This window comes from Ascaphus truei, chromosome 13 (assembly GCF_040206685.1).
Source record: "Ascaphus truei isolate aAscTru1 chromosome 13, aAscTru1.hap1, whole genome shotgun sequence".
Classification (NCBI taxonomy): Eukaryota; Metazoa; Chordata; class Amphibia; order Anura; family Ascaphidae; genus Ascaphus; species Ascaphus truei.
Genome location: NC_134495.1, coordinates 47,845,013 through 47,868,651, shown reverse-complemented (window position 1 = coordinate 47,868,651; position 23,639 = coordinate 47,845,013). Strand labels below are relative to the sequence as shown.

The following is a 23,639-nucleotide window of genomic DNA, read 5'->3' as shown; positions in this document are numbered from 1 at the left end:
CCTAGGGGAAGGTATCTTTTTTCTCTGTTGGTGTCTTTACACCTGCTGACTTGTAAGGGTAATGGTGGTCTGATATATAGGGATCTGTAAAACTAAAAATAATACTCACACGGCCTTGTGTGAGTGAATGCACATCAAGGTGTCTTTAACTCCTTTGTAGTACTGATAATGTTAAATTCCAAGTGGGCAAGTGTAGGTAGATGACCCCTCCTTGGTGTAAATATAAATTGGAACAATGTCACGATTCTGGTAGACTACAATAAATTTTATTCTCAAAAGCTCTAAAAACAAAACATATATAAAAACAATGAAAAAATGCATAAAAAGAAGAAGCAGCCTGTCAATAGGAAATTGCTCGTGGATCTCGTGGAGCACAGCTAACTTGCTCCGCGTCCGGATATAGTGCTGCCTCCTCTGATCCACTCCTTGACGGTGGCTGTGCTGGATCAAAATTGCTTAGTGGTGAGAGCAACGCGTTTCGACCCTTTCTGGTCTTCCTCAGGCTCCGTAGTTTGGGGTTAAGGTTAGTTGCAGGTATTTATGTAGATGTCAGCCAATCCCCATTCCACTTTAAGCAATGTCCTCTGTTGTTCAATTAGAACTAATGAGTGCTGTGTGTTGCACTCCGTTTTCTGCTTTGATGTGACTCAGTTAATAAATAATTAAATAGACGCATATACTGTTTAAAAACCCGAACATTCATACATATAAATGAAATCTAGGGTAAAAATATAGTTGATACATAACTTGAAAGACAATTAGTAGCGTGATCTACATAAAGTGAGGGATGATGTGTGATACAGTATAACAAATAAATGTGTGTAGTTTGTGAAGATGCCTGCAAGATTATTAAATGCTGATTATGCCATGTGTGAAACTTGGATTAAATTCCGTGAGTGATTAATGTGCATGTAATATTTCTATGGTGTTTTTGTGAATGATTAAATAAACGAATATTTTTATACATTGTGATTAAAAAACATAGATATAAGACAGTGCACTTGGTTGTCTGTGTTCCTTATTATACTTGTTCTAAAGTGTTGGGTGGGGTTTAGTGAATAAATATGTGCTTATTTGCCCACTAATTTTTAATAAACATTCATAATGAAAATAATAAAAATGATAAAAATCAAAATGTGTTTTCACATATAATAGATGGAGATAATTCCTATTAATATTGTAGCCTTTTAGTACCATAGAGTGTACACACTTTAAACAAATGTCTTAAAATGATATCTTATATAAGTATAAATATATTTCTATATACACTTCCGTATTGTAATGGATTCGTGCTATACAGTAACCTGAAACACCAAATGTTATACTGCACTAAATAGTGCAGTTTTTAATACTATATGTAGTCTTACAAATGTATTGTATCATGAGATTTAAAAAGATGTAATCATAAACTGATTTATTTCTCGTATGATAGAGGGTGATATCGTATAGCCTGTTTATACAAATATGATAACCTTATTCTATAGAAAAAAAATTATAGTGTACAATCTTAAACAAATATATTAAAAGCGTATCCAATACACAATTTATAATTTAAAAATGTAGTCTGATATACTTTTATATAATGCAATCGTGCTGTAAACTAAAACACCCAATATAATGTTAAAATAAGTATTGTAGTCTTTTAGACTATTCTATTAGACTATTATTATTATTATTTAGTCTATTAGACTATTTACATGTAGCCTTAAGCATATATTATGTCATGTCATTTCACAGTGTGATAGTGCATATACTTAAAACATACAGTTTTACCGTACAGTTTCAACTTATATATTAAAAATGAAGTATTTTTGTTTGGTATCATAGGTGAGTGATATCTGTAAAGAAGATCAGAAATGATAATAGTGAATTCACATGTGTGGTATTGTGATGTACACAAATAGGGGGAGGGGGTGATGGGAGGGGAGAGGGGGGGGGGACTTTGGGGTGGGAAAGTTCAAGGGAAAAAGGATGATGATAAATGAGGAAAGACGGAGGATACTGGAACTTAAATAAACGACCCCAGGTCTATATCTATATTCAGACCTTTTGGGGTCAAGGTTGTAAGTTTATATATCCAGTATGTTTCTCTTTGACAGAGTTTCCTTAGTCTGTCTCCGCCTCTCCAATGGAGGTCCACCCTTTCTCTTCCCTTGAATGTTAGGCCTTCTGGGTTTCCCTCATGATGTAAACTGAAGTGTCTGGAGACGCTGTGTGTTAGCACCTGCTTACGAATGTTGCCCATGTGCTCCAAGATGCGCACCCTCAGGGGCCTGGAGGTGCGTCCTACATATTGGAGACCACATGGGCAGGCAAGCAGGTAAACAACATAATCTGTTCGGCAACTGATTGCTTGTTTAATTTTGAATTCTTTTGTTATATGTGAATTAAAAGCTGCCTTGTCGCCTTTCATTACCTGTTTACAGGCCTTACAACTGATGCAATTAAAAAAACCTCTCGGTGGGGGTAACCAATTTTGACTGTTTTCTTTTATTTCTTTCCGGAAGGTGCTTGGCGCTAATTGTGCTTTAATGCAAGGGGCCTTTCTGAAAATTACTTTTGGGATTGGCGGGATGTGTCCCTTTAAAATTGGGTCCATTTGGACTACGTGCCAATGTTTTTGTACTATCTTTTTGACTTTGGCAGCATCCGAGCTGTAGGTCGTAATGAATGCTGTAGAGAAGGTGGTGTCAGTTTGTTTGATAGTTGGTTTTAGCAGAGTCTCCCTTGGGATCAAGTTGATTTGATCAACTGCTTTATTTAACAACTGTTGTTCATAGCCTCTTTCCAGAAAACTATCTTGTAGTGTGTTTGACTGTTCTTTGAAAACCTCTATGTCAGAGCAATTCCTCTTAATCCTCCTAAATTGGCCATGGGGGATATTGCTAAGCCATCTTGGGTGATGGCAACTTGAATTTAGTAGGAAATTGTTTGCATCTGTTTTTTAAAAATAGGTTTTAGTTTTGATTTCGCTATTTTCCACATAACTGGTGAGGTCTAAAAAATTGATAGTATTAAAACTGTATTCTGAGGTAAATTCCAAATTCACTGTATTGTCGTTTATATATCTAATGAACTCTTTCAGGTCCTCTTCACTCCCTTTCCATATGAACAAGACGTCGTCTATGTAGCGATGCCATGAGACCAAGTTTGCACTGAAGGGGTGGGTGGACCAAATTGTCTTTTCTTCCCAATCTGCCATAAAAATGTTCGCAAAACTGGATGCAAACTTGGTCCCCATCGCGGTGCCACACAGCTGGAGAAATATTTCGTCATTGAACCTGAATACGTTGTGTTTCAAGATAAAATTAATGCTATCTAGTATAAAGGTTCGTTGTTCATCCCTGATAGTGGTATCTTTTGAGATAATATTGTCAATCGCCCTGATGCCATCTGAGTGGTGGATGCACGTGTACACTACCGACACACTTTATTAAAGTGTGGCCGGTACCGCAAGCCGGGAGATTTCCCGGCTTGCTAGTGGCCGCCCCTCGGCGTGCCGTGCGTCATAGACGCATGGTCACGCGTCTTCGGGAGCGTGCGCCCCCTGCACGCGCGTCCAGGGGCTTCCTCAGGCTCATATGACTCGGCGAAACGCGTTGCTCTAAAGTTCCTGCTGAATTTGGCCCAACGTGGCTCCCGTAGCCGGATCAACCAGGCAGCCATTGCAGACAAGGAGAAAAAGTTTTTTTCTCCTGCATCACGGACGCGTGAGTTGCATAAACGGCTGCCTAAACTGTATCCTGGACTGCACGAGGAGGCCAGGGGTCCAACCACTATGTATGTATGTGAGTCTTGTTTTACCAATTGCTTTTAAAACTAATAAATGTGTTTTAAAACCTACTGACAACGTGCCTCACTTTCTCTACCTACTCCCCCCCCTACTACCACCACCGGGGAGAGTCCCCATCTGATGCCCAAGACCGGGGTTAGAACCCCACGTTGGTTGCAGACATAGAAGAGTCTACACTGGGGGGAGATGCAGATGGGTTAATTTAACCCCAAAGTTACCAACTTCCTGCAAGGACTCACACACGACCGTGTGAGTACAGATATATTTATATATTTATTTTAAACCCTTTAAACCACCCATACTTGTTGTTGGGAGTGACCAGAATTGCTAAAAGAAACCACATCACCGTGTCTGCTTGCACATGGCCATGTAAGTGTCTTTAGTATTTTCACCAACCCCCAGCATTATTGTTGTAACCACAATAATTTTATTGTTTTTATTCTTAAATGTTATTCTAATCCCACGCTCCCCCATTGCTTGTATGTCTCTATATCTTTAAAAGGGTTCCGGATTAACCCTTCCCTGGGGTTGAAGCAGAGGGGAACTTCATGCTGGCTCAAAGCATTTGTCATAGAGCCGTGGTCTAATTTATTGCCACATTGTAAGCACACCTCATATATTAAGCTAAAGGTAAGCGCCAGGTTTTTTCCTATTATTTTCCATTAAATTATACACCTTCCCTAGACCTCAGTGTCCCATAGTCTGTATATACCCCCAACACCAGCACACAGGAGGTTTCCACCGCAGGAACCAGAAGCCCAAAAGAAACCTTTACAAGTGTGTACTCACACTGGCCCGTGTGAGTATTTGGTTTTATTTATCCTTCCGAATCCATTCCTTCCCCTGAATTACCAGGTGACCCTTAGATATACTTCCTGTCTCCATCTGCAATCCCTGATCAGAGGGATAACAAGACACCGCTATAGGAGAACACTCACACTAGGCCGTGTGAGTGAGACATTACTAGTATCAACAGCATTAACATGCGATAATTTATTATCTCAGTCTCCCCCTGTATTGCAGTTAGTATTTATATATACACATCTAACTGCTTTTTCATTTCTATGAGAGAAAAACTATCGTGAAGGAGCCACGTATATAACGGAGAACACCTAAAAGACATCGAGGAACGAAGACAAGAAGAAGGATCTGCATTCTAAAGGAAGACCCAGCAGTCAAAGAAACCTTGATGTGATAGAACTCACACAAGGCCGTGTGAGTTATTCTTTCACTTATACACTTTATTTCATGTACGCTTACCACCCCAGAAGTTTACTTCATGGACTGAAGGCTCAATAGAGGTGTTTTACACCACATTTGATCTTCAGCGGAAGGAAATATACATTGCATAGACTGCCATTTCTTTGTCTTTGCCAACAGTCTCTCCCTGGCCTCCTCGCTTTTTTATCTATTTACTTCCTCTTGTAGGGCGAGACGAGAGACGTGCAGCTGTTGGTCTTGGGAGGGGAGTGGGGGAGATGGGTCTGCCATGTACCTTATCTTTTCTTTTTCTGCTTAGACTGCTAGAATTGTGAAATTACGCATTCGCGCCTCCTTGCTTAGAGTATAAGAGACTGTTTAGGGCTAAGACCTCCGTGCGCATTATGTTCAGACTCGGGTGTGATTATTATGCTACATACTATGAAATAAAAGTCTTCTGGCAGATGGTTACCCTAAAGTCTTGAGAGTGGGGTTTTATTCCACAAAAGGAAAGAGAGACCATTAGAGATGGTCAAAGCATTCGCCATGAATGTGGCGTTTCTTCGCAGGCGTGAATATTCATGGCCTGGTTTAAATAAAGGATATTTGCATGGTATATATGCTAATATTATATGCCAGGTATATTTAAATACCTCGGGTTTTCCCCTTTTTGTGCACAGGTGTCCCTCACCTTGCAGTTTGAAGGCGGGTTGCGGGTGATATATAAAGCCCTTGGGACACATGTTGTGGCCGGTGGAGTTACATACATTTGTTTTAATAACTTCTTCGCGGTGCAATATTCGTCGGTGAATCGAATTTTGTCAAACTCCACAAATGATTCACAGTTTCAATTTTGACACATTTGCCCATGGCAAAAGGCCAGAAGGAAAGAGGAATGCCGAGTTAGGGTAGATTATAAATGAGTAATTACAAAGGGAGAGAGAGAAAAGAACCCCAAAGAAGTTGCACTCTTAATTTATCTTATTTCTTTCACTGCATCAACAAGTGTGTGTCTGTACACCTCATTAGCATAAATATACACTTAAATAAATAAGCTAAATTAAGTGTTCAACTTCTCTTTGGGATTATTTTTTCTCTCCTTTTGTAATTATGAACCAATGAACCTTATCAGTTGCACCACCTATAATGGCTCGCTTGTTTTCTCTTTTGGAGCTTTTACAGATACCCAAGCCCCTTTAGATGTCTCTAGATTATAAAATGACAAAAATATACAGACAAAATGAGTACAGGATAGATACCTAAGTATTAATTGGGGTGAATCACAAAGGCCGTCCATAGAGCAGGTTGTGGCGGTTGTAATTACCCGGGTGTGGCAGTCATTCTACCTACCCTAACTGTGAGTACTGCTCTTCATTTAGCCCCGCACGTCTGTGACCATCGGTTATTATCACCCCGGGGCTGAGATACAAAAATGAGCAATGTAACAAGAGAAATGCAATGTAACACAGGATGAGCACAATGTAACACAAGAGAAGTACAATGCCGTGACAAGTGAAACACAATGTAACACACAACAAACACAACGGAATTGAAGGGAACCCAGTGGTGTGCAAAGGAGACATCGCAATGCCAAAGATACAGTAGAAAAGAGACATTGGAGCCATTGGTGGAAGTATTAATAAAGAGTAGGGGTGTGGTGCTTGACTGCAGGAGACTACATTACAAGTCAGTTAAAAACGGTCACCACATTAAATACTCACCAGACTGCATTCACTCTAACCGGCTTGGGAGCCATTTCTGAAGGAAGAAGCAAAGCACATGTAATCCTACAGTACAGTATTAAAGTAGAGTCTGGAGAATGTCACTATACAGTACATACAAAGATTGGCATGTAGAGTTCTGTCCTGGACAATGCTGAGCTCACAAACTACATTGTCAGCTGTTTTGGTAAGGGAATCATTTAGCTAGCGTTGTTTTACCCTTCTAGCAGTACCTATCAAGAAAACAGTAAGGTCATGGCTGTTATGGAATTGGGTACATGGGAGAAATGATAGAGGTCCTACATACCCAGAGCGGCACACCTGGTCAGCTGATCGACTGCAGATTTGGATATGCAGTAAGTCAGAACTCCAGGGAACTGAAACACAAAAGGCTATAAGGAATTCTGCGGCCAGAAGAGAACATAGCTCTATCAGACTCATTATTGAGCGGAGTGGAACAAATGTAAGCACCTTTTGTATGAGGTTGTGATCCAAGCAAAATTGACCTTCTTTCGGTTGCAAGAAAGGCTGCAGTGCAGTCAGGGTTTGCATTGTGCATTACAATTTAATTTAACTGGGTGGCTGGCTGTTGTTAACCCCTTGTGCACATGGGGTTACATGACACAATGGGGAGTGGGGATAATTTGCCCTTTTTCTAATTCCTGTAATTTAAATAAAGTCAGGATTTATTTATGTAGGTAATGGTGAGCTGCAAGAAGAATGGGAAGAGGTGTGATCAGCTCCCGATAGACAAATAACCCTTCTAGGAAGAATAATATATGGCCAGCAGAGGGTGAAGTTGTTTCCAAACTCACAATTAGGGCCCTGTTCAGGTAGCTTTGAAAAGTGGTCAGATGGCAATGGTATTCACCTTTAAAGAGCCATACAAGCTAGAGAGGACTTGCAGTTAAATATAAATATATAACATACCGCACTTGAACCTAATGGCGCTAAATATGGACACTTTGTAAATTCCCTATGGATAATAGTACACTAAGTGTTAATCCTAAAGTGCCATGAGGTGCAGTGATTCACAGGGGGGAGCACTAAATCTTTGGACACTGTGTAGCAATGCTTGTGTGTTACACATGACATTGGTGCCTGCACAAATAAGTTAGTTGCAATCCCCAACAGGAGAAAAACCCCAGCAGTTGTAAACAGAATCTGGGAATTAGCGTTGGTATACAGCAGGTGTTGGTGTCTGTATACCAACGCTAATTCCCAGATTCTGTTTACAACTGCTGGGGGTTTTCTCCTGTTGGGGATTGCAACTAACTTATTTGTGCAGGCACCAATGTCATGTGTAACACACAAGCATTGCTACACAGTGTCCAAAGATTTAGTGCTCCTCCCTGTGTATCACTGCACCTCATGGCACTTTAGGATTAACACTTAGTGTACTATTATCCTTAGGGAATTTACAAAATGTCCATATTTAGAGCCATTAGGTTCAAGTGCGGTATGTTATATATTTATATTTAACTGCAAGTCCTGTCTAGCTTGTATGGCTCTTTAAAGGTGAATACCATTGCCATCTGACCACTAAGAAAGATCCATACCTAGGATCTCTCAAGTACATTGTTTAGGTTTTAATTTTTTTTCTATGTTTACCTCAAATGATATTAATAAAAATGTATTATTTTCATATTAGTAGAGTTGAGTGCATCACTTAGGGTTCTTGTCTCTCCCCCTCCCATACATATGTATTAACCCTGATAGCACCTCTCTAGCAAGTAATTTTGGTCTGAGGTGAGCAGGATCTCCCCCTCCCACCCTTCCCCTCTTATTATTTGCAGCTTTGAAAAGTGACTTAACGCTTAAGTGCACTTTCCAAGCGATTTTGCATGCGTAGCGATTCAGAAAGCTGTGATAACATGGCAACATCGCTTGTAAACGGCTTTATTTTATGAGCATTATGACTCTTGCTCTGACAAGCCGCATGGTAGTGCCAAAAATGCCGAAACTAGCAAGCCTGCCAATCCAGAGAGAAAGAGTTACTAACCGATCTCTGTCCGGTTACACTGGGAACGTTGACAATGCTTCCTTTTGTCTGGATGAGGTGGGGCACGGCCAGATGAGTGAGGTAAAACAGTGACCTGGAAAAAGTCAACCAACATGAGAGTGGAAACTGCTCCAACCCAGTGACACAAACTCTGCATTACAGCTTAAAAATTGCAATTAGGTCCAGTGCTGAACATTCAAAGAAAGAGGTTAAAGTAATCACTGGTGCTAATGGACCCCTAGAGTGGACACTATGGAGTACTGAGACTGGGAATCATTCAGGAGCAGTAGAGGAGTAACGCACATTGTCACAGAGCAGTGGTGCCCATGTCCAGACCCCAAGAGCTACCAGTTGTCCCGATTGTAAAAATTATGTGGTCTAGAGTTGGGAACCCCTGTTAGAGTAAAGGTCTTCCTCAAAAAAAGGATCTTAATCTTACAAATTGCATTAATAGCAGATAAGCAAAACTTTATAACAAAGGGGCAGCTGCGATGAACTTAGGGCCTAATATTATAAAGGGGAATCACATAGCGGGCTGTGTATCAGCCTCCAGAACTGCCCATGCGGTCTTTATATGATGTGCTTTGGGTATCTCACTATCATTTGTTTGTGTATTAAAATAATCCAGTAGGACAAAGCTGGTGCAAACCTTGACCAACACAGAAACTTGTGTAAAGTGCGTCATAAAGAAGTTGGAGTACAGTGAATAGATTTCCAATCACGCTGTTACGCCGGTACTGCCCGCAGACCAGACCCGTCCCTTCTACTGAGGTGATAAGAGCACGCACCCGCAGCAAAAGGAGCGTGTCCGGAGTGTGGTGATTGCGGCGTTGACAGGCCAGGTGATGTTAGCTAGCAATACTTGCCGGTTCTGGGGAAGAAGTGCCGTCGTTGTTGCCGTTAGCCTAGGTCAGGGATTGGAGAATTCCGGAAGGTCGTTTGTCCAAGCGGGGGTCGAGAGCCAGAGAATGACGTCAGCCAAGCCAAGTCGTAACCTAAGTAAATGAGAGAGAATGAGAGAGAAAGAACGCCAGAGAAGTAATCCAAGAGGAAACTATGTCGAGCAATAAATGAGTGGCAGGACAGGCAATATAAAGCGTGGCTGACCAATAGGAAGAGGAGGCAGGCCTGGAGGAGTACATGGAGCTTTCCTGGATAGGCTGTCCAAAGGAGGATACAGGTGAGCAGTCTTTATGCCTGCTTGATCCTTGTGTGTGTGTTGGGGGCGGAGCCTCACTGCAGGAGCAGTGAATAAAAAAACAGGATCCTGGGTGCGTGCTCTGTTACAGAGACGGGCGCGCGCTCGTGAACAGCAGCAGCCGGCACAGCTTGAGCCGCCCGTGGTTTGGTAACCGTCTGCCGAGGATGAGGAGGGAATCCCCTGACAGCCAAGACCGGAGGGAGCTGATGCTGGGAGCGCCCCGCAGCAGCAGGAGGAACATGAGGTGAGGGAAGGCCATGCCGCGGCCGCTGCGGGCCCCGAATCCTCACAGTACCCCCCCCCCCTCAGGATCGGCCTCAGGACGATCCTCCCAGGGTTTAGATGGAAACCTCTTTCGGAAATGTTTGAGAAGTCCAGGTGCATGGATATCTTTAAGAGGTACCCATGATCTCTCTTCGGGTCCAAAGCCCTTCCAATGGACCAAGAACTGAACCTTACCTCTTGAGAGGCGGGAATCCAGTATAGCCTGGACCTCGTACTCCTCGTTGCCCTGTACGATCACTGGATCAGGTTTAACCATGTGGTCCGGAAAGAGGGAACTGGAGATGAAGGGTTTGAAAAGCGAGGTGTGAAAAACATTAGGGATTCTCATGTTTTGAGGTAATTGAAGTCGGAAGGAAACCGGATTTACCTGCTCCATGATGGAAAAGGGACCGAGAAACCTAGGTGCAAATTTGGGGGAAGGAGTCTTGAGATGGACGTTCTTTGAAGACAGCCAGACCTTGTCCCCGGGTTTGAAGTTGGGTGCCAGACGGCGGTGACGATCGGCCTGGGTTTTAGATGTCAAGGAGGCTTTTTGTAGTGCAGATTGAATTCTGGACCAAGAGTCCTGTAAGAGGGCGATATGCTCGTCCACGGCTGGTACTCCAGAGGAGTTTTTGGAAATAGGTAGGCGAGCCGGATGGAATCCGTAGTTGATAAAGAAGGGAGTCTCACGGGTAGACTCATTCCTGGAGGAATTGAAGGCATACTCAGCCCAGACAAGTAATTCTGCCCAGTCATCCTGAGAGTTAGAGACGAAGCACCTTAAGTATTTCTTGAGGGATTGATTAACCCTCTCGGTCTGTCCGTTAGATTGAGGGTGGTATCCAGAAGAAAAGGAAGATGAGATGCCCAGTCTTTTTAGTGAAATTCCTCCAGAATTTGGAGACGAATTGGGAGCCCCGATCAGATACGATGGAAGTGGAAATCCCATGAATACGGAAAATCTCTTTGGAGAAAATGTCAGCTAGGGCGGGTGAGGAGAGTAATCCTTTGAGAGGGATAAAATGTGCCATCTTGGAAAACCGGTCCACTACCACAAGAATGGTGTTCATGCCATTCGACCTAGGCAACTCCACAATAAAATCCATCGATATGTGGGACCAGGGACGCTCCGGAATAGGTAAGGGTAAGAGAAGACCCTGAGGTTTCTGACGAGGAATCTTGTTACGCGCACATACCGGACAGGACCGTGTAAATTCAAGAATGGTTTTGACCATATTGGGCCACCAGAAAGTGCGATGGATGAGATCCAATATCTTCTTGAATCCTGCATGCCCTGCTGAACGGGCGGCATGTCCCCAGTCCAGTATTTCAGGAACGAATTTGGGTTCTACGTACAAAGAGTCTTTAGGAACCTCAAGACCGGTCGGAAGATGTTTTTGTGATTTGATGATCTTCTCAAGATTCTTGAACGCCGCAGCCGCTAAGATTCTTTGTTTAGGAAGGATGGACTCGGTGGTTTTTTCCGGTCTCCTTTCAGAAGAGTGTTGCCTGGAGAGGGCATCCGCCTTGACGTTCTTAGTGCCGGGAATATATGAGAGAACAAAATTAAATCTGGAGAAAAATAATGACCAGCGGGTTTGGCGAGGACCTAAACGACGGGCATTCTCAATGTACAGTAAGTTTTTATGGTCCGTGAGAATAGTGAATGGCTCTTTAGACCCCTCCAGAAGATGCTTCCATTCTTGAAGAGCCAACTTGATGGCCAAAAGTTCCCTATTGCCCACGTCATAATTTCTTTCAGCAGAAGAAAACTTTTTGGAAAAAAACCCGCAAGGGTGAAGTTTATCATGGGAAGAAAATTTCTGAGACAGAACCCCACCCGCCCCACAGTCCGAAGCATCAACCTCTAGGGTGAATGGAAAATTAGTGTTCGGATGTCGAAGGATGGGAGCAGAGACAAAGGCTTGTTTCAGCGTTTTGAAAGCCGTGATTGCCTCCGGAGACCAAGATGAAGGATCTGCACCTTTTTGGGTCTGTGCCGTGATAGGAGCGATGATAGTAGAAAAGTTACGGATAAACTTCCGGTAATAGTTGGAAAAACCTAAAAATCGTTGAATAGATTTGAGGGAATTGGGTTGCGGCCAATCTACGACGGCTTTCAGTTTCTCTGGGTCCATGGCCAAGCCTCTGTTGGAAATGATATACCCAAGAAAGGAAGTGGTAGACTGGTGAAAAATGCATTTCTCCATTTTAGCAAACAACCGGTTCTCTCGGAGGCGTGAAAGCACAAACTTCGTGTGGATCATATGGTCCTGTAAGTTTTGGGAGAAAATAAGAATGTCATCCAGGTAGACAATGACAAAGTGATTGAGTTCGTCCCGAAAAATGTCATTGATAAAGTCCTGAAAAACTGCTGGTGCATTGCACAAACCGAAGGGCATCACTAGGTATTCGTAGTGTCCACTACGGGGGTTGAAGGCAGTCTTCCATTCATCGCCCTGACAGATGCGGATGAGGTTGTATGCCCCACGAAGGTCAAGTTTGGTAAAGAGGTTGGCCCCCTGAAGTCTGTCGAAGAGTTTGGAGATAAGTGGAAGTGGATAACGATTTTTCACCGTAATATGGTTCAGACCCCGGTAATCAATACATGGTCTGAGAGTACCATCCTTCTTCTTGACGAAGAAGAATCCGGCCCCCGCAGGAGAGTTGGAATGACGTATAAAGCCCCGCTTAAGGTTCTCACGAATATATTCGTCCATGGCTTCCGTCTCGGGCAACGAGAGAGGGTAAGATTTGGCTTTAGGCAAGGTATATCCAGGTACCAGGTCAATCGGACAATCGTAGGAACTATGAGGGGGTAGGAGCTCAGACTGTGTCTTGCTAAAAACGTCCAAAAACTCTGCGTAAGGGGAAGGTAACTCCCTCTGAGGACTGGATGTGTTAGCTAATAGAAAGGATGGTCGCTCGGCAGGCAAAGGAGATTCTTCTGACCTTGACCTCCAATCAATGGGATTAGGGGATACCCAATCGATGAGCGGATTGTGCTTCTGTAACAAGGGTAAGCCGAGCATGATCGGTGTACCCGGGGCATGAATCACGTCAAAACCCAGGGTCTCTTTGTGAGAATGAGTAGAAAGGGTGATAGGTCCGGTCTCCAAGGAGATATATGCCGGAGTGAGAGGCCGATTATCAATCCTGAACAAGGCAACGGGGGAGTTCTTCTTGGAAAGTGGAATCTGATTCTGTTCAGAAAAGGTGTGATCCATGAAGTTCCCTCCTGCGCCAGAATCGATAAATGCAGCTGTGGAGGTGCAGAAGGTAGGACCAGAAAGAGAAACGGGAATGGTCAATCTTTTGGGGAGTACCCTTCTGAGTAGGGGACCAGAAGATTTAGCACCCAGGAAGCGCCCCTTCATACTCACTGGGTTTGGTCGTTTCCTGAAGACGGTGGATTGTCGCGGGTACGCAGTTGGGAAGATCCGCAATGATGGCACGACTCCCCGCTTGAGCAATATTGTCGTAAGGGTGCCCGGGGTTGCTGGACTCCGAGTTGCATCGGCTCTGGAGCTTCCAGCGCAGGCAGCGGAGAGAGGACGGGTCTCGGGGTAGTAGAAAACCTGGAGAAGGAAGCACGGAAAGGCGTAGACCAGGATTGCTGACGCTGAGCGCGGCGTACCTGAAGACGTTGGTCCATACGAATGGCCAGGGTGATGAGGTCCTCCAGAAGTCCTGGCCTGGGTTCAGAAGCAAGTTCATCCTTCAGGGAATCTGATAGGCCATTCCAGAAGACAGAGACTAAGGCCTCCTGACCCCAACGAGTCTCAGCTGCTATGGTCCTGAATTCCAAGGCGTATTGGGCCACAGATTCGACGTCCCTGTGTAAGGTGCAGCATGGAATCAGAAGCAGTTTCTTGTCGTGGGGGTATATCGAAGACCTGTCAAAAGTCTCGCCTGAAGACTGCGTAATCTCGGGTAATATCAGGTCGCAGTTCCCAGATCGGGGAAGCCCATGCCAGTTCGTTACCTGTGAGCAGACTGTATACATAAGCTACCTTTTTCCGACCAGTAGAATACAGATGCGCAGCCATTTTGAACTGGATCTCACACTGGTTGAGAAAGCCGCGGCAAGCGTGGGGATCCCCTGCGTAGGGTTTCGGAGCCGGACTCTTCGGTGCTGAGGACAAAGTGTATGTAGAATCGGACTGCGCCGGTGGCGCAGGCGCAGGTGGTGCCTGTAGAGATAGGTCCTGTACCTGTTGGGAGAGGAGAGCCACTTGATCCGTTAAGGCCTGGATTTGTTGATACATGGCCATCATCATAGAGTCCACATCAGTCTGGTCTGCGTCTTGTGGGCTCGACATAATGTTACGCCGGTACTGCCCGCAGATTAGACCCATCCCTTCTACTGAGGTGAAGAACGTATAAGAGCATGCACCCGCAGCAAAAGGAGCGTGTCCGGAGTGTGGTGATTGCGGCGTTGCCAGGCCAGGTGATGTTAGCTAGCAATACTTGCCGGTACCGGTGAAGAAGTGCCGTCGTCGTTGCCGTTAGCATAGGTCAGGGATTGGAGAATTCCGGAAGGTCGTTTGTCCAAGCGGGGGTCGAGAGCCAGAGAAAGACGTCCGCCAAGCCAAGTCGTAACCTGAGTAAATGAGAGAGAAAGAACGCCAGAGTAGTAATCCAAGAGGAAACTATGTCGAGCAATGAATGAGTGGCAGGACAGGCAATATAAAGCGTGGCTGACCAATAGGAAGAGGAGGCAGGCCTGGAGGAGTGCATGGAGCTGTCCTAGATAGGCTGTCCAAAGGAGGATACAGGTGAGCAGTCTTTATGCCTGATTGATCCTTGTGTGTGTGTTGGGGGCGGAGCTTCACTGCAGGAGCAGTGAATAAATTAACAGGATCCTGCGTGCGTGCTCTGTTACAGAGACGGGCGCGCGCTCATGAACGGCAGCAGCCGTCACAGCTTGAGCTGCCCGTGGTTTGGTAACCGTCCGCCGAGGACGAGGAGGGAATCCCCTGACAGCCGAGACTGGAGGGAGCCGATGCCGGGAGCGCCCCGCAGCAGCAGGAGGAACATGAGGTGAGGGAAGGCCATGCCGCGGCCGCTGCGGGCCCCGAATCCTCACACACGCAAAATTATGTTTAATATTTTGCGTGTCACCTATGGGAGGCGAAACATGAAAACGTACTGAATGATACTTACTTTTACCATTTTAATAATACTACCTAATTGCTCAAAATAACATACAACATTATCTCCATATCACACTATTTGGTGTGATCTTTATACAGTGACTATTGGCTGTTCCGTCTACACCTCTTTTTACATTCAGAAGTATGCTAAATTAGAGCATTATTCTGCTGCACCTGTAAGTTTTACCACCAGAGTGTGTATTTGCACCTCTGAGATCCTGTTTCTAAATGAATGCCTCTATGTTTTAAGTGCAGTATTGGAGTCCTGATGGCTCTGAATGGAAGGTCACAAATGCCTTTCTTTCTAACAAATGTAGCAGTTTTTGGGTTTTCAATCATTTCCTGTCCTAGCTTTGCCGATGTGTATTCTCAACACTGGGAGTCTCACCTGACATTGATATTCATCACTCGGTCAAAGTCCTGCAGAGAAGTGTTTTCCACCGTGCCCATGGCCAAGATTCCACCACTGTTCACCAACACGTCCAGCTGTCCAAAATGTGCCACGGTTTGCTCAACCATTCTTTGTACCACAACTTCATCTGTCAGGTCACCCGGCACCAGGAGAGGCTGTGGGAGAGACAAGAGAGAGAGAGTCTACATAAGAGTAGAGAGAACCATCATGGACTGAGGGGCAGGAACAGACACTGAAAACTGATGGCAAATAGGCTCATAGATATAACCCATCCAGGCTACACATTTCCCTAAGAAACTTCCTCAGACACCAATTGATCCCTGACTTTTTCCATTTCCAGGATACGTCTGTGTCTATCCCAAGAATTTTTTAATTCCTTTCCTGTATTGGCTGCAACCATTTCTGCTGGGAGGATGCTCGATACATTGTCTTGCACCCTCCTGCTGCAGTGGATGACCTCTTACTCTATCATTCCTCCTCTTTTTAATTTTTTTTTATTAAGACCCTTGAAGTATTTTAAAGTCTTTATCATATGTCCCATTCCCTCCTTTGAGGCAGTGTGTAGACCCGGGGTGCGCAAACTTTTCTTGCTGTGCTACACCTGCCTGCTCTCCTCCGTTGTCGCGCCCCCTCCTTACCTCCGTGCGGCGTCAAATGACTCAGCGGTGTCGTGTAACGTCACGTGGCCAGCTGGGTCATTTGACGTCACGTTACCATAGGAATGGTAAGTAGAGGTTGCAGAGGCCTCACGTGGTCTCCTGGCATTTAATTTAAATGTGTTGGGGAACAGCACAGGACCTCTGCAACCGCCAACGCCCCCCCCCCCAAAAAAAATCAGGAGAGGCGCACACCTGGTGTAGACCCACATGGACTTGAGAAGAGCAAGACCAAGTCTATAGACTAGGTACAGTATGTCAACAGAGATGTCCAGTGGTTGAAGGGGACAGATGATGCCAATAGTAACAACAAAATCTAGAGGTGCAAGCAGGCAAAGCCTGGGAAAGAGAGATGTTCATGGAGTGATGGAGAGCAGCAGGGCTGCCTCTCTTACCTTCTGCTCACAGAACTTCTCACAGCCCTGAGCTGTCTCTCCCAGCTTGTCTTCATTCCTCGCGTTTAGTGCCAACCGGGCTCCTAGTCGGGCAAATAACAGCGCAGTGCCAGCAACGATCCCCAAGCTTGCACCTGTCACCAGACATACCTTACCCCACAGGGATACAATCTGAAAGGGGGTGAAAGAAGTGTGTGATGAGAGCGCTGGAGGAGACAATTACTGTTCCTCTGTCTCTCTGTATCTTTGCATTTGTTTTACTCTGTCTGTCTCTGTTTCCAGGTCTGATAATGTGTTCCTTTTGTTTGCCTCTGTTCTGTCAATTCTTTGTTTTTATCTATCAGACTGAATCTTTCCACCTCCTCAGGGAGAGACAGACTGGGCCTAAGCGTTTGGAGATATTTTCAGTGGTGAGCATTGTAGCGATTTTTGAGTGAGTAGTCTCTTGTTCATATATGTTCCTTTTAAAAAAAATAAATTACATAAACACATTTAAAGTACCGTAATGCTCCAAATATAGTGGCCTCGCACATAATACATAGTTACATAGTTACATAGTTCCATAGTAGATGAGGTTGAAAAAAGACGTACGTCCATCAAGTTCAACCTATGCTAAATTTAGACAACAGATACTTTATCCTATATCTATACTTACTTATTGATCCAGAGGAAGGCAAACAAAAAAACCCATTTAAGGGGAAAAATTAATTTCTTCCTGACTCCAAGAATTGGCAATCGGATTAATCCCTGGATCAACATCCTTCCCATGTATACTTATTTGGTATATCCCTATATACCTTTCCCATCTAAAAAGATGTCAAACCTTTTTTTGAACAAATCTATTGTATCTGCCATCACAGTCTCCATGGGTAATTAATTCCACATTTTAACTGCCCTTACTGTAAAGAACCCTTTCCTTTGTTGCTGGTGAAATTTCCTTTCCTCCAACCTTAAGGGATGGCCCCGAGTCCTTTGTACTGCCCGTGGGATGAATAGTTCTTTTGAAAGCTCCTTCTATTGTCCCTGAATATATTTTTATATAGTTATCATATCCCCTCTTAGACGCCTCTTTTCTAATGTAAATAAATCTAATTTAGCTAGCCTCTCCTCATAAGTTATAATGTCCATCCCCTTTATTAATTTGGTGGCTCTTCTCTGCACTCTCTCTAGTTCCATAATGTCTTTTCTTAGGATTGGTGCCCAAAATTGTACTCCATATTCAAGGTGTGGTTACTAATGCTTTGTAAAGGGGCATAATTATGTTTACTTCCCTTCCATCCATTGCCCGTTTGATGCAAGATAAGATCTTGTTTGCCTTTGCAGCTATTGCATGACATTGGGCACTATTGCTAAGCCTGCTGTCTACAAGCACTCCTAAATCCTTCTCCATTACAACCCTAACGTTTTGAAGGTGTTCTACATAAAAAATAAAAGGCGTTAGGCGGTGCATATAATACAAGTATAGTTTTTGTAAGGACATTTATAGGGAAAAAAAACCATAGCACTATTGTAGCCTAGCTGGTCTAGACTGCCTCTGCCTCCTATTGTATTGTATTGTATTGTATATCTTTATTTATATAGCGCCATAAATGTACTTAGCGCTTCACAGTAGTAATACATATCATATAAATAACAAATAATATAAATAACAGATCATGGGAATAAGTGCTTCACACATAAAAGTAACATTAAGGAAGAGGAGTCCCTGCTCCGAGGAGCTTACAATCTAATTGGTTTTTAGGGAGAACGTAGAGAGACAGTAGGAGGGAATTCTAGTAAGTGCGTCTGCAGGGGGCCAAGCTTTATGTATCATGTGTCCATGATTATCCAGTGCTATTCATATGCTTCTTTAAGCAGATGTGTCTTAAGGTGGGTCTTAAAGGTGGATAGAGAGGGTGCTAGTCGGGTATTGAGGGGAAGGGCATTCCAGAGGTGTGGGGCAGAAAGTGAGAAAGGTTTAAGGCGGGAGAGAACTTTAGATACAAAGGGGGTAGAAAGAAGACATCCTTGAGAAGAATGCAAGAGTCGGGATTGTGCATAGCAAGAAATTAGGGCTGAGATGTAAGGAGGGGCAGAAGAATGTAAAGCTTTAAAAGTGAGGAGGAGAATTGAGTGTGATATACGGGATTTGATCGGAAGCCAGGAGAGGGATTTCAGGAGGGGAGATGCGGAGACAGATTTAGGAAAGAGTAGAGTGATTCTGGCAGCAGCATTTAGGATAGATTGTAGGGGAGACAGGTGAGAGGCAGGAAGGCCGGACTGCAGGAGGTTGCAGTAATCGAGACGTGAGAGAATGAGGGCCTGAGTCAGAGTTTTAGCAGTTGAGTAACAGAGGAAAGGGCGTATCTTTGTGATATTGTGGAGGCCATCCAGGATGATATTCCAGAGAGGCATTCAGAAACTTTGGTCTGTATAGCAGGTGTAAGGTCAGGGGTTGAAAGGTAAATTTGTGTGTCGTCAGCATAGAGGTGATATTTAAACCCAAAAGATGTGATTAGGTCACCTAGAGAGAGTGTGTAAAGAGAAAAGAGAAGGGGTCCCAGGACAGAGCCCCGGGGTACCCCCACAGAGAGATCAATAGAGGAGGAGGTGTTAGCAAAAGAGACACAGAAAGTACGATGGGAGAGGTAAGAGGAGATTCAGGATAGAGCTTTATTCCGAATACCAAGAGTATGGAGAATGTGAAGGAGAAGAGGGTGGTCCACGGTGTCAAATGCTGCAGAGAGGTCAAGTAATATGAGCAGAGTGTAATGACCTCTGTCTTTGGCAGCATGGAGGTCATCAGTTATTTTAGTGAGGGCTGTTTCAGTAGAGTGAGCAGTGCGGAAACCAGATTGTAGAGGGTCTAGAAGAGAATAGGTGTTGAGAAAGTGTAGCAATCGAGAGAATACAAGACGTTCAAGGAGTTTGGAGGCAAAAGGCAGGAGGGAGACAGGTCGATATTTAGAAGGACAGGTAGGGACAAGCTTGCTGTTTTTGAGTAATGGTATAACGGATGCATGCTTGAAGGAGGATGGAAAGGTACCAGAGTAGAGGGAAGAGTTAAAGATCTGTGTGAGCATAGGGATTATAGAAGGAGCAAGAGGTTTTAGGAGAAGGGAGGGAATGGGATCAAGAGGGCAAATGGTAGAGGGAGAAGAAAATATCAGCAGTGACACATCCTCCTCCGAGATAGCAGAAAAAGAGTCAAGAAAGGCAGGAGGGGAGTTGGGAAGCAGTGTGGGATGGGAGCAGGCAACAGATGGGATGTTCTGACGTATGGATTCCACCTTTTCCTTAAAAAAGTCAGCAAAGTCCTGAGGTGAGGTGGAGGAAGAAGAGGAGGCAGCTGAGGGTGGTCTGGGTAGAGAGTCAAAGACAGAAAAGAGTCGGCGTGGGTTAGACTTGTGTGTGTTGATTAGTGATGAAAAGTAGGTTTGTTTAGCCTGAGAGAGGGCAGAGTTGAAACAGGACAGCATAAATTTGTAGTGAATGAAGTCTGCGAGCGTATGAGATTTCCTCCAGAGGCGTTCAGAGGAACGAGTGGAGGAACGCAGCATGCGTGTGTAGGAGTTTAGCCAGGGTCTGGAGTTAGATGGGCGAGGACAGCAGAGAGAAAGCGGGGCATGAAGATCAAGAGAGGAAGATAAGGCAGAGTTGTAGTTCTGACCAGGTTGTCAGGGTCTGAAGCAGAACTGAGTGAGGAGAGGGAGGAGCGTAAAGTGGAATCAAGAGCTGGTAGGTTAATAGAGCGCAGGTTTCTGCAAAAACGAGGGCGAGATGGAGATGGAGAGAAGCGAGAGAGAGAAAATGAGATGAGGTGATGGTCAGAGACAGGAAAATGGGAAATGGAGAAATCGGAGAGAGAGAAGTTTTTAGTGAAAACCAGGTCTAGGTAGTGTCCATCCTTGTGGGTGCTGGCTTCAGTCCACTGTTGAAGGCCAAAAGAAGAGGTTAGAGAGAGAAAGCGGGAAGCCCAAGGGAGAGAGGGGTCATCAATGTGGCAGTTGAAGTCCCCAAGGAGAAGAACAGGGGAGTCAGAGGAGAGAAAGGAAGAGAGCCAGGATTCAAAGTGAGAGAGAAAGGCAGAAGGGGGATGAGTAGAGGAAGGTGGGTGATAGATGACCGCCACATGGACTGGGAGAGGAGAGAAGATCTGGACTGTGTGAACCTCAAAGGAGGGAAAAGCAAGAGAGGGAGGAATAGGCACGGTTCGGTAGCGGCAGAGAGAGGAGAGCAGGAGCCCCACGCCTCCACCCCTGCCATCAGGGCGCGGAGTGTGGGAGAAGGAAAGGCCACCATAAGAGAGGGCAGCTTCCAGAGCAGAGTCAGTCTGAGTGAGCCAGGTCTCAGTTATGGCAAATAGGAGTAGAGAGTGAGAGAGAAAGAAGTCATGCACAGAGAAGAACTTGTTAGAGAGGGAGCGAGCATTCCAAAGGGCACAGGAGAAAGGAAGAGAGGAGGGAGGGTGGAAGGGGATGGGTATGAGGTTGGAGGGGATTACACCAGAAGGAGTAGAAGTTGCATGTGGAAGGCGAGGACGAGAGCAAGTAGAAATAAGGCAGGGACCAGGATTGGGAGAGATATCCCCAGAAGCGAGGAGGAGAAGCATGGACAGAAAGAGAATGTGTGAGGATGATTTGTAGGGGTGTGTTTTAGTGAAGGGGGTATAGCTGTGTGGTGACAGAGGGCGCAGGTAAGAAAGGAGTCCATGTGAACTGAGAAGTGGGGAAGTAAGGAGAGATGGCGAAATATGAATAGAGTTTGAGACATGATGAGGCTGGTGGAAGGAAGTGCATAATTTGAAAATAAGTGAGGTTACAGCAAATATAAAAAGTAAAGGTGGCATCACAGCAATAGTTATGTGTTGAGATCTGCAGTCTGGGGTGATATCCTCCTTTCCAGCGTAGTTCAAATGCAGGAATCAGAAGCATTAGATGGTGACCACTTTTTCCACTTCTTTTTGAACTTCCTTTTTTAAACCTCCTCACTACCTTAAAGATTTCTACTTAAAAGCATTTCTGCTTAGGAGCAAAGGCTGCACGCAGCAATGGCTGTTGTGAGTTTACTTATATACTATTACACAGTCACCTGGCTGGACTAAACAACTTAATTAGCACATGTGAGGGACGTTAAAGCAAATGGTTTGAAAGACGAATTTAATTAAGACACAGCAGGGTATGATGATTGCAGGACAGAGATAATTTGAGATATGTTTTTACCTAAATTGAACAAAATAGACAGCTGTCATAGAAGACCCGGTAGACCTGCAGGCTGTGACAGGTTAATCCTAGGGGCTTTTGAACCCCCTTGCTGACTCTGAGTGACAGAAGAGGTGGTGACTGAGTGTCTGTGTGCAACCAATAGGGGTACAGATATTGAGCCCTCCCCTTCCTTAACTCAGAGGGGAAGTTCTAAATTAGAATTAGTCAAGCTCCCACCCTCCTATGATGTGGTAGCAAGAGTCCTGCTCTCCCCCTCCCAGGGGAGAGATTTGTGAGATCTACAGTACTCTGAAGACTGGAAAGGCTGTGAGTCTCTCCCGTCCGGGATGAGCGTGCCTCCAGCCCCTAAGGGGCTGGGAGAACACCTAAATTCTATGTAGGCCTCATCATTATCAGAGGTCCCGCACCATCCAGAAGTCTGGGGACCCTTTGTATGCACCTGCACCACTGTAAATACTATCTGCTGTGACTGCTTAAGAAAGCCCTAGTTTTTTATATCCCTGCCTGAGGCTGCAGTAATTGGGCAAGGGGTATGAGAGACTGTGCTTTAGTGGGACCTATCTCCAGGAATACTGGATACTCACTGAAGCTGGAGGCGCTGATACCCTGAACACCAGATGATGACATCAAAAGCCTATCCTGGTCTCCTCAACATTGCAAACCAACTCAGCTCTCCTGACCCTCACAGGTACGCCAGCACCACACCAAGTTAGTAGCAGGATAACATCTCCTAGAGGATGGGGGAAACAGTGCTACACTATATTCGGGCTAATATGGTAAGTCACTTCATGTTCTGTAGTCCTGTTGTGTGGCTCTAAAAGTCACAAATCCGCAATTATTGAGGCTCTCTCGCTAACCTTGAGATGGGGGATTGGGGAGGTAATAAGCGGTCTGCCTGTCGAGAGCAGCCTGGCACACATCTGGCACATACCTGGCACACACACACCTCTCACCTGATCACAGCCCTGCTGCTGCTCTACAGCTGCTGCCATTACTCAGGAAGTTGTGTGTTGTTGTGTGTTTTTTTCAAAAGTGGAAAACATTCAAGACAGTTGCCAATCTTCCCAGGAGTGGACGTCCCAGCAAATTCACCCCAAGGTCAGACCGTGCAATGCTCAAAGAAATTGCAAAAGAAACTAAGAGTTACATCTCAGACTCTACAGACCTCAGTTAGCATGTTAAAATTCATGACAGTACAGTTACAAAAACGAAAAATCTCTGCAGGGAAAGAGAATCAGCGGGCACTGCAAGCAAAAAAGTGTAGAGGCTGGACTGTGCTAAACAAATTTGCCTTTATTGATCCATGAGCAAAAAATAGAATATAAGAGGGGAATAAGTCCCTTGTGCGCTCTAACGCGTTTCACCCCTATGACTCTTTGGCAAAGCCCCATAGGGGTGAAACGCGTTAGAGCGCACAGGGGACTTATTCCAATCTTTTATTCTATTTTTTTCTCATGGATCAATAAAGGCAATTTTGTTTAGCACAGTCCGCCGCTACACTTTTTTGCTTGCAGTGCCCGCTGATTTTCTTTCCCTGCAGAGAGGTTTTTTCGTTTGTCCATTTTCACAGCTTGGAGCACGCTCACCCGGACCGAGGAATACACGGTGTAAGTGATCTCTTTATTTTGTTTA

General features: G+C 44.7%; 1 protein-coding gene across 1 annotated transcript; it reads right to left on the bottom strand.

Moving 5' to 3' along the window:
* Nucleotides 1–272: 272 nt before the first annotated feature.
* LOC142464656 (3-oxoacyl-[acyl-carrier-protein] reductase FabG-like) lies at nt 273–22,999 on the bottom strand. Its single transcript, XM_075568017.1, has 9 exons — nt 22,961–22,999; nt 16,804–16,974; nt 15,729–15,907; nt 8,717–8,810; nt 7,022–7,091; nt 6,715–6,751; nt 6,344–6,412; nt 2,627–2,861; nt 273–281 (listed from the first exon to the last, which is right to left on the bottom strand). The coding sequence occupies exons 1-9, from the start codon at nt 22,997–22,999 to the stop codon at nt 273–275; spliced, it is 903 nt and encodes a 300-aa protein (XP_075424132.1).
* Between the last annotated feature and the right edge of the window lie 640 nt (nt 23,000–23,639).